The 17369-nt window shown below is 37.1% G+C and overlaps 1 protein-coding gene across 1 annotated transcript in view; it reads right to left on the reverse strand.

Moving 5' to 3' along the window:
- Positions 1–17369, reverse strand: part of CPED1 (cadherin like and PC-esterase domain containing 1) — a 442403-nt gene that overhangs the window by 329561 nt on the left and 95473 nt on the right. Inside the window, exons 4-5 of the mRNA XM_043967578.1 lie at positions 14992–15098; positions 1562–1744 (exon numbers count right to left, since the gene is read on the reverse strand). Of these exons, the coding sequence (XP_043823513.1) occupies positions 1562–1744; positions 14992–15098 (290 nt within the window). The remainder of the gene's footprint in view (positions 1–1561; positions 1745–14991; positions 15099–17369) is intronic.

Genomic DNA, 17369 nt, shown 5'->3' on the forward strand with positions numbered 1-17369 from the left:
CTCTTGTTTTTGAGTAATGGTTAAATAGAAATTATATGTTAAATATCTGAGCATGAAGATCTCATGGAGTCCTTTCTGGCTCTGGGATTCCAATATATCAGGGGTGGGACATAAGGGGGTTGGGTGACATAACCTCTGGTCAGTGTGCATATGCAACTGGGGTAGCAACAATGATCCAAACCAACTCACTTAAAGGGATTGGGATAATCACTTGAAGGCTACTTCTCTGTGGAGAGAGACCCAGCTAGCTTTGTCTGAGGAATAAAAGAGTAGAGATAGAGGAAGAACCTCAAAATATGAGGAAATTGAGACACAGGACAACTAACTGTGATACCTGAAGCATCCCATTTCCTCATGTAGCTATAACCAGGAAAGGCAAATCAAGTTTCTACAGTGCTGTGAGTTAATCATACATTCTGTTTCAGTTTCATTGGGATTGTGGATAATTCTAAACAGATATTGATCCCTTGGCCTGTCACCAAGGCTTCAGACTGCTCATTCGAGACAGGAATAGGCATATAGTTTTGAGGACATAGATAGCAGCACACAGAAGATTACTAATTTGGGTAGAGTCTAGGTCTAGGAATCAAATGGAATGTACCTTTAATGTCTATGCTACATTTTCCCAACTTTATTACACTTTATCTAATCAGAATTAATATTTTTAAAGATAAATCAGAGAGGTTCACTGCCAAGGATACACATGGGGATTGATCATTCTAAGTGAACCCACACTCCTAGATGCAGATAATCATAGCATGATAGTGCTAGATTTCAAAGTGATATCAGAGTCCATCTAGTCCAATCTAATTATTTTTTACAGATGAAAAGAAATTTTGGAAACTAAGGCCCAGAAAGGTTAAGCTACATTTATTGAGGTCATATGGATAGTAAACAGCAAAAGTGAAATCTGAACTTTTGTTGAAATGTAGACCTGGGCACTTATTCACTCAGGAGCAGAGGTAAAGTGTTGTTATTGACAGAGAGAAATAGGCAAACTGGCAGATATCCAAAGTGCCCCCCACCCAGGGTTGGAAGTAGTAGATTGTAATTTCTCTTCCTAGGATGTTAGATCACTTCAATTAAACACACACACACACACACACACACACACACACACACACACACACACACACACACACACACATATACATATACACATCTGCGTGTACATGTTTGCATGTATATATAGTTTGTATACAGATATATTTATCTATGCACATATGTATATAGACAGTTAATAATTATGATTATGTAACATATAACCATATACATATGATTAAACATTGCTTTTTTCCCTAAATATATGAATTAACCATTCAGATTCCAAAAAGGAGAAGCAAGTTGGATAAAATCAGAAAAAATTACTTTATGAGTATAGTCTATCAAAGATACTAAATTCTATATAGCTAGGCAATATTATCAAGTTAATTTTTTACCTTAGAAAAGAGAGCAAAATTAGAAGCAAGAGGATGAATTAAATTGAATTGATACTTATTTTAAGTAAGTGGTGGAACTGGTAGGTGGCTGAATTTAACAAGCAGTTCTAGACATTACTCACTTGAACTCCTGACACCAATACCTCAGAGAAGTTTCCTTCATTCATTCTACTAAGTATGCCTGAGTATCTTGCACATTCATGCACAATGAAGTAAATTAAAGGATTACCTGGAAATCTTCTAATGATTTGGCATAATCCTTCCTTGCTGCAAAGCTGATGCTTAATTTCTGGGAGTATATTTACCTGAAAGTAAAACAGACCAGTGACTTTATGGTAGGTTTATAAACACTGAAGCCAAAGAGAAAGCATTTCTTGGAGTCTTGGATGGATGGATGCATATGGAAAGTGAGTATCTTCTTTCCATCCTCCCACCTACTGACTACAAGCATAGAAATCAGAGCATTTAGTTAATATATTAAAATAGAAGAAAAAAATATTACCCACTGTGATCCTATCCTATCCTATCTGAAGCATTAGGTACAGTCTAAAATAATCAACCAGCCAACCAACCAAACAACAACAACAACAACAACAACAAAAAACAACCAGTCCCCTCAAAAATCAAAAGTAAGCATTTCAAAGTTGTAAATACAAGGAAATACCTCCAGTCCTATCTCAAATTCAGTAAGAATAACCCAGCACTTAGAAATTATGTTTTGCAAAAAATAACAAACATGAATCATAGCCAACAAAACCACAAGACTCCCAAAGGCCTCTCTCATTTGTCCTTATACCCATATATAGGTCACAATTTTAAAGTCTAGTATTAAATCTGTAAACATACTGTGAACCTCTAAAAAAACACAAAAATGCCATTTTTCTTTCTGAATTTTTAATCCAGTTTTCCTAAAGTTCCATGAATATAAAATCACAGTGCAGCTATATATAAATCCAAATATTTACAGAGGCGTGGCTTCAGTTTTGAAGGGAATAAGAAAGTACATAACTGATGGAGTTCAAACTCAACTTTAAAATGGCCACTGGTATTCACTAAGAAACTATTCTGAATTTATTATAAACTTACTGACAAAGACTAAGGTGAAATATAATAATAACATCATGAATTTAGAATAATGAAGAAGAAAGTCAGTCTGAATTCACCAAAGAAAAGACTTTTAATTATGTATTTTAAAATGTTGATTCCTTTCAAGTACAAGCCATAATTTAAATTAGTCTAATAATATATACATATCATGTAAGAGGGTATTTTAATAACTAAGATCATTTGTAATCAGGAGACCTGAGTTCAAATCTGTCCTCAGACACTTACTAGCTGTTTGACCCTAGGCAAGTCACTTAATGCTATCTGTAAAATGAGCTGGAAAAGGAAATGGCAAATCAGTCCACTATCTTTGCCAAGAACATCCCAGATGGGATCATAGAAAGTCACACAGTCCTGAATGACAACAACAACAGTTTATATAAGTATATTTGCAAAAAATATTTTCAGTTTTTTATTTTAAGTTGATTGAATATTTCCTCTATAGTCTTATTATACCATTCATTTGCTCAGGAATTTTTTTTCTTTAAATTACTTCAGTCAAGATAAACCAGATTAGGTCATGTCTGGATAAACATAAATCTAATTTAATGACACTTTATTGTTAGTCCCAAACTCAAAATGAGCATAACCTATTTTTTCATCAAGCCTTTGCAGGAACTTAGGGGCAAGTTTGGTTCTTAGGTTCTAAAAATCAAAATAATTGTAGGCACTTAACTGGCAGCAGTGTTTGTTTCACAGGAAAATGACTTCTTACGTATCTCTAAGGGACCTGACCAGAGAAGTTCTCTGATCAGTTTATAGAGTTTACAGATGTGCTTTTCAGACCTTACAGAATGATGAGTTTTTGCTTTATGACTTTGACTATAGCTTATTGATTGGAGATGAGTTGATTGGCTTGGATTGTTGTAGATCAGTTGGAGATGAATTATTTAGTTCAGTCAGAGCTACATCTTAGTTCAGGACCTACCAAAAGGAATTGACAGAAATTATGGATTTTTCTCTGCCCTTTCTCCTCCATTTCCCCCCTTTTAGAGGACAGAAAAAAGAGTCACAAAGTTAAGAGCAAACCTATGTTCTAGGATATTTCTCCTCCAAGATCCAATAATGGTTACTTTGAGTCAAAGAAAAATAAGAATTGCATGTGCTTTCACTCATAAGGTTCATGAGCAGGGTGCCTAATTTTTGCCTTGGAGTCAATGACATGATCTCTCAACCTGAAAAATGGCAGCCTTGGAAATAAGAAATGTGGCCCCAGCTCTAATATTGCCTCTCTAGCAACCCCCTGTCTGAGAATTCCAAAATTTGGTCAGGATTCTCCAGACTGCACCAGACTTGGGGTTGCTTCCCTAGACTGTATAACCATCTTAAGTGCATTTTCCTTCTTGGAGAGACCATCTTCAGACTAGTACCTTAAATTGGATACCTATACCAATCTCTGGGAGAACACTGGACTCACTGAAATATTCAAGGTTGACCCTCCAAGAAATTCCAAGTTCATTTTCCTTCCGAAGTGAGTCTAAATCACAGGATGGTGTTATGAGTCTGGAGAACTGTATAAGCTTTGGTAGAAAGGACTGGACTGGAAAAGAAAGGAGAATGGTATCAACTCTTTATATGCTACTGTGAATCATTTTTATTGTTTTTGCATTTTTCCATGAGTGGAGTATATGCACTATTATCTTGAGTGCTACATCTAGGGGTCCATTTTCCCATTGAACCTGTCCTGTCCAAATAACTCAGTAAGAAATGGGGCAAACTTCTGGTCTTTTTCTCTCTCTCCCAAGTTATTGCTTCATTTTTTTGCTGCTAAAAGTTGAGGGGTAAGAATGGAGAAGAGGGGAGAGCACATTCACAATGTTCTCCCCAAGAGATGGATGCTCAAGAGGCACAGCTGTCATGTCTTAGATGCATCTGTAAAATTGGGTCCAGAAACTTGGGAACCTCTAGATTTACAAGAATGAGACCACATGCAATATCCAAATGTCTCTGTCCTAAAGCAGTCATTATTGGCTCCCAGAGAGGAAAACCCCCTAGGGACCTAGGTCTGCTCTTAGATCTACTACTGTCTCTTCTGATCTCTGAAAAGGGAAAAAGAGCAAAAAGAACCCAGTAGTTCAGTCAGTTCCCTTTTTTTTTAAGTCCTGCAGGGCACTGAGTCAAACAAGTTATCCCTAAATGACTGCCAACAACCTACACCTGCTCTCTAGATTGATGAGTCCCTGTCTAGGATTGTTACTGCTTAAGGGGACCTTAGCCAGGATACTCACTTCACTCCCAGCTGAACTAATTTTCCGGTCTACTCTGTTTCCCTACCAACTTCCTTGTCCCCTTCTCTCCCTTCCCCCATCACCACTGTCCAGTTCCCCTTTATGCATTGTTTTGAGAACAGGGACTACTATATTGTTGGCTGTTGTTGTTTTTGCTGTGGTTGTATTCCCAGCATTTAGCACATTGCATGGCACCTAGCAAGTCCTTAATAAATGCTCTATCATCTATGTAATTACTAATTTACAGAATACTAATTTGATAGAATCAAAGTCGCAAATAGTTTCATCATCTTGTAATCTCATTGTATTGTTCAGGGAACTCTCCTAATCAGATCAGGGGAACATTACACACTTCATTACAGTTCCCAATCTTTAGCAAATGATGAAATATTTGTCCCTGACACTTCCAGTTCATGAAAAGAGCAGTCCCCACCTTGATTCTCTGGAAGGATTTCAAGACAGATGCATCTGAATACTATTTTCTCAGGCAATCCCAGCATTTTTTTTAAAAGTCTTACAGTAACTGTAGCTTAACCCAAATCTCCCCTGTGACACTTCTGTTAGATCACAAATCTGATTACTCTTACTTTTTCATGTGAATTGGAAACTAGGGAACCTTTTTATCTTTCATATCAAAATCCAAAACATTTCTAAAAACAGTTGTCCTACAATGTCCATGTGTCAACAAAATTCTCCTAAAATATGCTACAGTGACTTAAAATCACAACTATTTCAAATGTATTTTTGTTCCCAAAGCACCCAATAACTACATTTTTCTGTCCCCTAGTACTATGCTAGGTGATATAAAACAGAACAAAACAAAACAATAGCCCCTCTCTTCAAGGAACTTATATTTTACTAGGAGGAAACAGTATGGTGCCTGACAAATACAAAATGTATACAAAGTAAATAAAAAGTAATTGGGAGTGGGAGAATGGGAAGGAGAATACCACTGGAGGATGAGAAAAGACCTCATGTACGCAGTGGTGCTTCAGGTGATGAGTCTAAGAACCAGAGATGAGAGGGGAGAACATTCCTTACAAGGGGACAATCTATGAAAAGCCACAAAGCCAGGAGATGGAATGCCTTTGCAGGAGACAGCAAGTACTTTAGTCTGGTAGAGGTAATAAACAAATAGAAATGGGGGCTACTAATCAGAACATAAGGATCCCTTTGGGTTGAATATTAACTTAGTTTTAAAATGTAAAATTAACTATATTTTATCATATTTTTATTTAATTTGGTAAATATTTCCCCATTACATTTTGGTTTTGTTTTTTGTTTTTTTTGGGTTTTTTTGCGGGGCAATGGGGGGTTAAGTGACCTGCCCAGGGTCACACAGCCAGCAAGTGTCAAGTGTCCGAGGCCGGATTTGAACTCAGGAACTCCTGAATCCAGGGCCGGTGCTTCATCCACTGTGCCACTCAGCTGCCCCCCCCCCCAATTACATTTTAATCCGTTTCTGGCTGTATTTTGGAGTGTTTGACATCTCAAATGCATGTGAAGGGAAGTAGTGTAGGGAGGCAGGTAGGGGCCAGATTGTGAAAGGCTTTAAATACCTCACTGAGGAGTTTGTATTTTATCATCAAGGCAATAGGGAGTCATTGAAGCTTCTTAAGAGGGGAAGTGACATGGCCAAATCCGCACTTGAGGAATATCAGTGTGGCAAGTCCTATGTGAGGACAGGATGATGAGGGCACAATTGATAATCGTTATGGTTTGTCATTGTGAGGTCACAATTGAAGGCAAGGAAACCATTTATTGCAGTAGTCCAGGTGAAAAGTAACAAAATCCTAAATCAGGGTGGTGGCCCTGTAAGGGTGGAGAAAGAGAAGGTTAGAAAAGAAGTTGTGGAGGCAGAATAGATAACACTTGACAACTGATCATGAGCTCAAATATCACTCCAACTGGCACAATTTCCAAACTAAATTTGATCAATCCACAGGGAAAGCTGAGTCATAAACCCCAAACACGCTGACTCCCCTGAAACTGAGAAAAGGCTAAAAAGCTTATATAAGTGTTATATACCTAAGATCCGAGTAACAGTTACATTTCTTGGATTTAAAATTAAAGGAAAGGAAAAAAAAAGGAAGAAGGAAAAAAGTGAAAGAACACAGTAAAGCAGTAGAGAAGACAGAAAGAGGAGTATGGTAGGATTAAGGAAACTTGGGAGTCAACCAGACTGACACTCTCATCTTAAATGGGAGGAAGCAAGGGCCTAGAGAAAGATCATATAAATAATAAGCAGCACAAGTAGGACTTGAACCCAGATCTGTGTGCTACCAAATATAATGTCCTCTTTACTACCCCATTCTGGCTGTAGGAAAGGAAAACTCTGATTTTAAAAATCTAGGTAGTTCCAAATAGGAATGGGAGAATGGTAAATGGTAATAATAAATAATAATAAAATATATTATATAAAAGTAATAGAATAAAAGTATAACCCCATTTTTAAAAGTCTACAGCTATGGTTGAATAAGTTGAAATGACCTTGGGCCAAAAGGTAGATGATTTTCATATAGAAAGCAAAAAAATCCCTTTGTCCCTATGACTTGAAATTATCCTGGATCCCTAATGGAAAACTCCCAGGAAAGGGTTCCACATAGAAACTAATATTCATTGCAACTGATCCAAACTCCTTCTGACACTTCTTAAAACCCACAGAGCAGGTGTGCTATTCTAGCCATTGCTTATGTCCTGGGACGAAGGATTACAATAATTGAGTTCAAAGGTCACAGGGACTTATTTAGCCACTGTAAAGTTATCATGCAATAAAGATGAATTCAACCTGCACAGATTTCATAAAGAAAAAAATATGCTGTTGCACTCATAGAAGATGGATGGCTTTTCATGCTAGGCCGTGGTCATTAAGACTGTTAACCAGCCTCTCAACAATCCAGAACATAAAGGAAATAAGTGACCTCTTTTCCTTTTTCTTCTGCTCTTCCCATCCCCCTCTATGACTAATGACCTTCTCTAAAGCTTTTCCTTCCACAGTCAGTCTTTGGCATTCACAGGGCTGAGGATGAGATAATTCTGACTCATACATGGGAAATATCATCCAAACGTTACTCCGGAGTACAGGCTAAACCATCAGGTTAAGATAACACCAAGGTAAATTGAGAAAGTCAGCATATTAAACAGGAAATTCAAAGGTTAAGGGTCATACAGCTGTGGTAAATCTGCTACATTGCAATATGGAATTTTTTTTCTCATTCTAACATCTACTCATTGATTTTATGTACATCATAAAATTTATAACATTTGCATCATCACTAGGAGAAACATTTTGAAGGGAACTGTAATTTTTATATCAACTAACACATATATAAAGAATTTCTCAAATTTAACACCACTGTAACATTTTTTACAATAATAAATTAAACAAGAAGGAATTTTAGAGTTATTTTTCAACATAATATCTTGATAGTATACTAGATTTGATGAGATTTTGCATAAACTCCACTTTTCACTCTTGGCTGAGTCATCCATTTGCTTCTTTCATTATATTTTTTAAAAAGCTCACTTGAGCTTCAAGTACATTAATAAAATTATTCTCAAAATTTTGAAATCATTAGAAAATGCCTCTAAAATGGCTATGTAATTAACTGTCATAATTTATAAAATATTTATTACATGTAGTGTATTGTATATAATATTAATAATTTATATAATATATAATAATTTGCAGTAATAAGAGAAATACAAGTCAAACAGCCATTAAGTTTTTCCTCACTTCCAAATTGGCAAAGATGAAAAATAAATGGAAAAGTTGGAAGAATTGTGGAAACATGAATACACTAATGGCTAGGACAATAGTAGGAAGTGTAGATGATATAAAAACATAAGTATGCAGTACCTACTATGTGCCAGGTACTATACTAAGTGCTTTTTATAAATATTATCTCATTTGATCCTTAAATTAACCCTATGAAGTAGGTGTTGTTATTGTCCCTATTTCATAGATAATGAAACTGAGCCAGACCCTTTGTGGCCAGGGTCACACAAGCTAGTAAGTATCTGAGGCCATATTTCATCTCCAAGCCCAGAGCTCTGTGCACTATGGTGCCACCTAGCTGCCTATGCACAGAGCATAGATGATGAAATTTATTGCATAAGGGTGGACATGTTCAGATCTATGCTTTAGGAAAATCACCTTGAAAGCTGTGTGGATGATCTATTTAAGTAGGGAGATGCTTGATGTAAAGAGGTCAAATATGAAGCTATTGAAAAAATCCGTGTAGGGGGCAGCTAGGTGGTGCGGTAGATAAAGCACCAGCCTTGGATTCAGGAGGACCTGAGTTCAAATCCAGAAGCAGACACTTGACACTTACTAGCTGTGTGACTCTGAGCAAGTTACTTAACCCTCATTGCCCTGACAAAAAGAAAAAAAAAGAAAAAGAAAAAGGAAAAAGAAAAAGAAAAAGAAAAAAAAAAGAAAGAGTCCATGTAAGAAGTGATGATGATGATAAACCAGGGTTATGTTTGTGAGAACAGAGATAAAGGCACATAAGATAATGAGATAAAAACACTAAGATTGCGACTCATTTCATATATGGTGTGAATGAGATTTGGGAATTGATAATACTGAGATCATAGACCTGTATGACTGGAAAGATGGTGTTATACTATTAGAATAAGACTTTAAGGGGCAGCTAGATGGTGCAGTGGATAAAGCAACAGCCCTGGATTCAGGAGGACCTGAGTTCAAATCCAGCCTCAAACACTTTACACTTAATAGCTGTGTGACCCTGGACAAGTCACTTAACCCTCATTGCCCTGAAGAAAAATTGATTCTAGGTCCTCTGGCCCTAAATATATCAGTTATCTAAAAGAAAGAACTATAAGCAATCAGTGAAAGCTAGTCAGAATTTAGCTTGATGTAAGGAAAAACTTATTAACAACCATAGATAGTAGGACAGGCTACCTTGCCACTTTGTGAGTTTCTCATCAAGTTCCTCCATTTATTAAGTTGTAATTATAAAGAATAACAAATTTGAAAGACAAGAATTGTAATCAACTCAGTGACCAAGATGATGGTGCAGTGCTAAGTGCTGGGAGTGAAAAGACAAGCCTAGGAAGTCCTTCTGATTCTAAGGCATGGCTGGACTTCCAGGGCAGAGGAAAGGCAGTGAGCTCTCGAACTCATGACACAATAGCTCCAAAAAAATCCAAATAATGCCATAGGAAAATGCCTGGAGCAGCAAAACTCGTAGAAGAATGTGCTGAAATCATCTTCCAACCAAGAACGACTTGAAAGGTCAGAAGGAGGGAGCTGCTGTGCTGATACAGGAATTGAGCCCAACCCCACGGTCACCCTGACACAGATCCAGTCCCAGGAAGGCCTCACCAGAGAAGGAGACCCCCAGAGCCTCTGAATCAGCTGAAGTGCCAGAGTCGTCTGGAACTAAGCTCACAGTGTGGTGAGAGGGCTGAGCCCTGGGCAGGGGGGAGACTACAGGGGTCTATGCTGGTGCTGAGGCAGAACTTGGGTTTTTCACCCCTGCTGAGAACCAGGAGGTAGGCTTGAGTAGCAGTGGCCCAGGTGGGGGAGGGGCACAGGCTCATCGGAGCTAACAACCACAACACACAAAGCTGGTTGATTAGCAAGTTGGTCTGGGGTCATCTATGGACCAGGGAACAGGCCAGGCAAGTGAAGAACCTGATTCTCCTTAAATCATACCACCTGGGACTTCTGAAACTTGGGATACTGCAGCCTGGAAACAGTGCCTCACTTTAAGGAGCTAAAAGTCAAGTAAAAGAAAGGCAAGGTGAGCCGATAGAGAAAGATGAGGACCATAGAAAGTTTCTTCAGTAACAAGGAAGACCAAGGTGCACCCTCAGAGGAAGATGTCAACATCAGGGCCCCTATATCTAAAGCTTCCAAGAAAAATATGAATTGGTCTCAGGCCATAAAGGTGCTCATAAAGGACTTCGAAGATAAAGTTAGAGAGGTAGAGGAAAAAATGGAAAGAGAAATGAGGGTGATGCAGAAAAGACATGAGGTACAAAAACTCTCTGATGAAAATAATTGCCTAAGAATTAGGATTGAACAAATGGAAGCCAGAGACTTTATGAGAAACCAAGACACAATAAAGCAAATCCAAATTAATAAAAAAACATACAGGGCAATGTGAAATATCTTCTGGGAAAAACTGCTGACCTGGAAAATAGGTCCAGGAGAGATAATTTGAAAATTATTGGTCTACCTGAAAACCATGATCAAGGAAAGAGCTTATACATCATCTTCCAAGATATTCTCTGGAAAAATTATCCTGAAATTCTAGAAGAAGAAGCTAAAATAGAAATTGAAATAATCCACCTATCACCTCCAGAAAGAGATCCCCAAAGGAAAACTCCTAGGAATATTATAGCCAAATTCCAGAGCTCTCAGGTCAAGGAGAAAATATTGCAAGCTGCCAAAAAGAAAGAATTCAAGTACTGTGGAGCCCCAGTCAGGATAGCACAAGATTTAGCAGCTTCTACATTAAAGGACCTGAGGGCATGGAATATGATATTCCAGAGGGCAAAGGAAATGGGATTACAACCAAGAATCACCTACCCAGCAAGACTCAGCTTAATATTTCAGTGGGAAAAAATGGGACCTTAAAGGAAAAAGAAAACTTTCAGATATTTGTGATGAAAAAACCTGAACTCAATAGCAAATTTGACTTTCAAATACAACACCCTAGAGGACCATAAAAAATTGGAGCTGGGGGACATACCTGGGGTCATACAGTGGGTGACTGTCTTGTGTCTAAGGCTGGGTTTTGGCTTGGATCCCTTTCGGTCCAGGGGTGATACTTTGTCCACTGTGTCCCCTAGCTGCCCCATGATGACATCCTTAGGGTTAAATTGAGGGGAGAAGGGAATGCACTGGGGGATGGGGAAGGGCAGAGGTGAAATCCTACATGAAAGAAACAGGAAAAGGTTTATGGAGTGGGGGAAGAGATGGGAGAGGAGCAGGGCAGTAAATGAATTTTATACTCATCAGAAGAGGCTCAAAGACCTTAAACTCATCAGAGCTGCCTCAAGGAAGGACTAACACATACACCGAACTGGGTGGAGTAATCTATTTAATCTGGGCAGTAGATGAGCCTAATACTAATCAGAATTGGCTCAAAGACCTCAATCTTATTAGAATTGGCTCAAGAAGGGAATAATGTATACACTCAATTGGGTGGAGTAATCTCTCTAACCCTGCAGGAAAATAGGAGGGGAAGGGGATAAAGAGAGAGGGGCAAAAGAAGGAAGGGCAGAGTGGGGGAGGGGACAGACAGAAGCAAATCCCTTGTGATAAGTGATAGAATGAAAGAAGATGGATAATAGAATAAATATCATGGGGAAGGGAATAGGAAGGGAGGGAAACAGTTAACAATAGTAATCATGAAAAAGAGAAAAGGGGGAAAATTGTACAAAAAACATTTATAGCAACTCTTTGTGGAGGCCAAGAATTGAGAATCAAGGGAATGTCCATCAATTGAAGAATGATGGAAGAAGCTGTGCTATATGATTGTAGTGGAATGGTCTTGTGCTACAGGAAATGACAAACAGGATGATCCCAGAAAAACCTGGAAAGACTAATGAACATCGATGTATAGTGAAGTGAGCAGAGCTGGGAGGACATTGTGAAAAGGACAGCAGTATTGTTCAACGAGCAATTGTCAATGATTTAACTACTCTCAGCAATGCAATGATCCAAGACAATCCCAAGGAACTATTGAGGAAGCTTACTATGCACCCCCATAGAAAGAACTGACAAAAAGAACACTTGTGGATTGTACATATATAACCCGACTGCGATTTTGTGGAGGGGGGAGGAAAGGGAGGGAGGGAGAAAAATTTGTAACTCTAAATCTTATGAAAATGAATGTTGAAAACTACCCTTACATGTAACTGGAAAAAATTTAAAAAATGTAAACTAAAAAAACAAAAAACAAAAAAAGGAAGATGGTGCATATGCTCCCCACCCTTGACAAAAAATGTGATAGCCTGAAGGTTCAGAATAAGTCATGCATTTTTGGACAAGAAAAGTATATGTGTTTGTTTTGCTTGACTCCAACAAATGATTTATTAAAAGTACATTATAAGTTGTAACTATAAATGTTAGTTTTTATGAGGAACTCATAAAGCTTGATTTTAAAGATTTATTTTTTCTCATTCTCTTTATTTCCTTAACACCCTTCATCATTTTGTTCCATCCCATACCCCAAAACTGGTTTTATTGCTTTGTTCCCTTCTCTCCACACCTCTTCTTGTACTGGTCACACATGAGAGGGTTTATAAATAACTTTTCTAAAAGTATCCAAACATTTTATTTTTTCTAAACTGCTGACTGTACACTTCAGATTTTTTCTCATTTCTACATATTTTTCCTCTGAATAAAGTATTTATTTCCATGTATACTTTCTTCTGTACTTCCCCCTGATCACTGACAGCTGTTTTTTGTTGGTTATTTTAATTTTTTTTTCATAGTGGGTGGTAAAGCAGAATTCAGAAGTTCCAATAGCTGAATAAAAAAAAAGTTCCACCCAAACCCAGCTTGCAAAACCTTAAAAACATGCAAACATCAATGTAATCTCATGACTGAAAATAATTCTTGGGTCTTTTTTTTCCATATCAGACATTGCTATAGTCTGGAAAAGCAAGACTATAGATGATTTTGACCTATTCTCCTGTCTCTGTCCTAACTGTACTCTCTCTTCCCACCTTGTATCCCCTCCTTTCTGCCCTGCCTCCTCTTAGAAACTTTTCATAGCTGTAATTTTCTATACCTAGAATTCTTCTTTTTGCTAGATAATCTGTAGCCTTTTGACTGGCATTAGAAGCAAAGAAGCCAATCAGATCTGCCTAAGAAGGACTTAGAAGCAACATGGTGCTGTAGAATATATTCTAGATTTGAAGTCAATGGACACTGCCTCTAACTACCCATGTGACCTTGAGCAATTCACTTCACCTCAAAACCACAATTTCTTCATTTATAAAATTATATGGCTGAACTAGATGACCTTTAACACACTTCCTACAAAAACCTGAGCTGACCTCATCCATGAAATAAAGATGGATTTAGGAATGCCAATGAACGCTTGGGATAAAAATGTGTCAAGACCTAGGAATAACCTTACATAGAATCACTGGAGACTCCCTCTTTTGCAATGGCCTGAAGACCACTGGGCCCAAGGTATCCTGTTGATGTCCATTTCCTGCTTTTCTCTCATCCTGATTCGGAGGTATCAGATGTAGCTTTATTGTGGAGAAGATATGGGGAAAAGTTAGCAGAATGCCTTCATTTTGGAGGTATCAGCTGATACCCACGTTTTCAGGGCATGAGGGAAGGCATAACCTAATACCCTTCCCTTGTTGCTCATACTTCCCCCTTAGTCCTTTCTTGGGTGCCTCCTATAAAATCACATGGTCTTCCTTTAAATACAAAAAATTAAAGGTCCTTTTATTTCCAGGATTGACTGGATTCCTGCAATAAGTCTAAGTAATGGACCCCTAATGGGCATGATACCAAATTTAAATCCTACATATCATTTTCTAGAGAACTTAATAAGGAACTTGATTAACTTGACAATAACAGTACAAGTGCTTGGCATTTTTATAGCACTTTAAGGTTTGTCAAGTGTTATGCATGTTATCTCATAGTATCCTCATAACAACCCTAGGTGCTAAGGAGAAGATATCAGCCCAATTTTACAGATGAGGAAACTGAGACAGACAGAGATTGAATAACTTGCCCAAGGTCACCCATCTCATGATATCTGAGAAGAAGTTTGTACTCAGGTCTTCCTAACTTCAAACCATCTGATTACCTCATGAATTTGACCACATATTGAGAACAGTGATGCTAGTAAAGAGAAGAAAAGATGCACCATCTAAAAAAGGTAAAACAATGGTATAGATGTTTCTCTTAATTTAAAAAGTGGAGATGATGTACTTAGTGCCATGCAGTGGGCAGGCCAGCCTATTCTTTGGCAGCTAGAGCTTGGGGAGTTCCAACAGGGAAACAAAAAGCAAAACACTTAGACCCTAACTACAAGGCAGGATTGAAATAGTTATTCCAATAGGCCAAATCAGAGTCAACAAATAAGATTAGATCATCTTTTCCCTCTTCCTTGAACTCTAATCACTGATACCTAATATGGATTTAACCTTAACATTAATTCTCTGCTTGGTAATCTGTAAACAATAACAAAAAAATACCATTGATACTCTACCCTTTGATGTAAATTCAACTGAAACAAGTCTTCTTTCATGATGCAGGGCTTTCCATTAGCTTTCCTAGGAGGCAGACAGATAAGAAGGTCCCAAGAGCCTGATTCACCTAACAGGAAGAGAACAGACATTTGTTGACTAATTAGATGGAAATATCACATAGCTCTTTTTAAAAAATGGTCATAAAGCTAATGAAATAAGTAGAAAGATATTCTGATACTCTTCTAAGTGAGAAAAAATTCTTAATTTCTTAAGTGATGATATAATGTAATCTTTGTAGCTTTTAAGACTAATAATTTCAGTTGTACTTTTTGTTTCATTTATTTCATTTTTTTATATTCCTGACATGTCCAAATATTTTAACCAGTGTTATGAAATTCTCAAAATAAATGTCAAAGTAGAAGAAATTTAACTCATTAAAATGAAGAGTACCAATGCAGTATTTTGTGTGAGTGAAAGATATGTTTTGGTTGGGGTATAAGTATAAAACCAAGCAACAGTAGTTCTAAGATGTCAAAATATTGATCACTGAAAATTTTGTTTTAGGTTTTGTAAATTTCCACTAATTCATCTATTCTAACTCTCTCATTCTTCACATGAGGAAACTAGGGCTCCATGAGGTTTGGTGACATGTCTAAGATCAGACAAGTATTTAGCAGCAGATGAAGAATTCAAACACAGGTCCTCTGACTCCAAAGTCAATGTTCTTCCAAGTGTAACATTCTGTCTTTCTTCCTGTTTGCTATGATTGAATAATTCAAATATAAACAACAAAAATGGGACAAAAACATGGTCAGAGATATAAATCCCAGAATCTAAGAATGTCAGAACTGGTATGGATATTAGAGATCATTTTAGCCCAATCCTGTAATTTGACAGATGAGAAGGTGAAATACTCAGATAAGTAACTTTCCTAAAGTCACAGAGTTCAAAAGGGGCATATCTAAGATTAATAGTCTTCAGACTCACATCCAATATGCTTTTTACACCAGGAAAACTCTCTTAACCAACATACTGGGTAGTTGAAATAATCTCAGATTCTACTTTGTAGAATACATATAAATTTTCACATTTTTTCACTCTTTTGATGAAAGATATCCACTGTCCTATATCGTTAATAACTTAGTCTTTTATTTTCTTATAACAGGTGCTCAGCTACTCGCAAACAGTAGGTGCTCAATAGTTATTTGTTGATAATATGTCTATGGCAGAGCTACTAATGATATAAAAATGCCCCGGGAAAAAATTCATTTCACTATTCTTTAGTGACTACAGAGAAACAGAAATCTTAACAAAGTGGCAAAGTATAGTAGAAAGAGTACTTATCATGTAGTCAGAAAGGCCTGAGTTCAAATTCTGACTTTCATACTTATTACCTATATAACTTTGTAAAAGGTCACTTACTTTTTTTTTTTTTAGTGAGGCAATTTGGGGTTAAGTGACTTGCCCAGGGTCACACAGCTAGTAAGTGTTAAGTGTCTGAGGCCAGATTTGAACTCAGGTACTCCTGACTCCAGGGCCGGTGCTCTATCCACTGTACCACATAGCTGCCCCAAGGTCACATACTTTTTAGGAATAAGTTTACTCATCTATAAAATTAAGGCATATGTTTAGATTAATACTTCTTAGCCTTTTTGTGTGTGTGATGGACCTCTTTTGTAGGCTGGTAAACGTTCTCAGAATAGGGGTTTTAAATGAATAAAATAAAATACCTAAAATTACAAAGGAGAAACCAATTATATTGAAGTAAAGTTACCAATATATAATGTTAAATGTTTTATTTATTTTAGTGTTTCCCAATTGCATGTAAAAATTTTTAACAATCACTTTTTAAAATGTTGAGTTTCACAATAGTATTCCATCACATTCATATATCACATCTTGTTCAGCCATTCTCCACTTGATGGACATACTCTAGATTTCCAATTCTATGCCACAACAAAAAGAACTGCTATAAACATTTTTGTACAAATAGGTCCTTTTCATTTTTAAAAATTTCTTTGGGATATATACCTAGTAGTGTTATTGCTGGGTCAAAACATACACATAATTTTATGGCTCTTTGGGCATAGTTCCAAATTGTTCTCCAGAATGGTTGAACTAGTTCACAACTCTACCAACAGTATATTAGTGTCCAAATTTTCCCATATTCCCTCCAGCATTTGTCATCTTCCTTTTCTGTCATGTTAACCTATTTGATAGGTGTGAGATAGTATCTCAGAGTTGTTTTAACTTTCATTTCTCTAATCATTAGTGATTTGGAGCATTGTAAAATGTGATTATTGATAGCTTTGATTTCTTTATCTTAAAACTAACTCTCAATATTCTTTGACCATTTATCACCTGGGAAATAGCTCTTATTTTTATAAATTTGATTCAG

Source organism: Dromiciops gliroides, chromosome 5 (genome assembly GCF_019393635.1).
Source record: "Dromiciops gliroides isolate mDroGli1 chromosome 5, mDroGli1.pri, whole genome shotgun sequence".
NCBI lineage: Eukaryota > Metazoa > Chordata > Mammalia > Microbiotheria > Microbiotheriidae > Dromiciops > Dromiciops gliroides.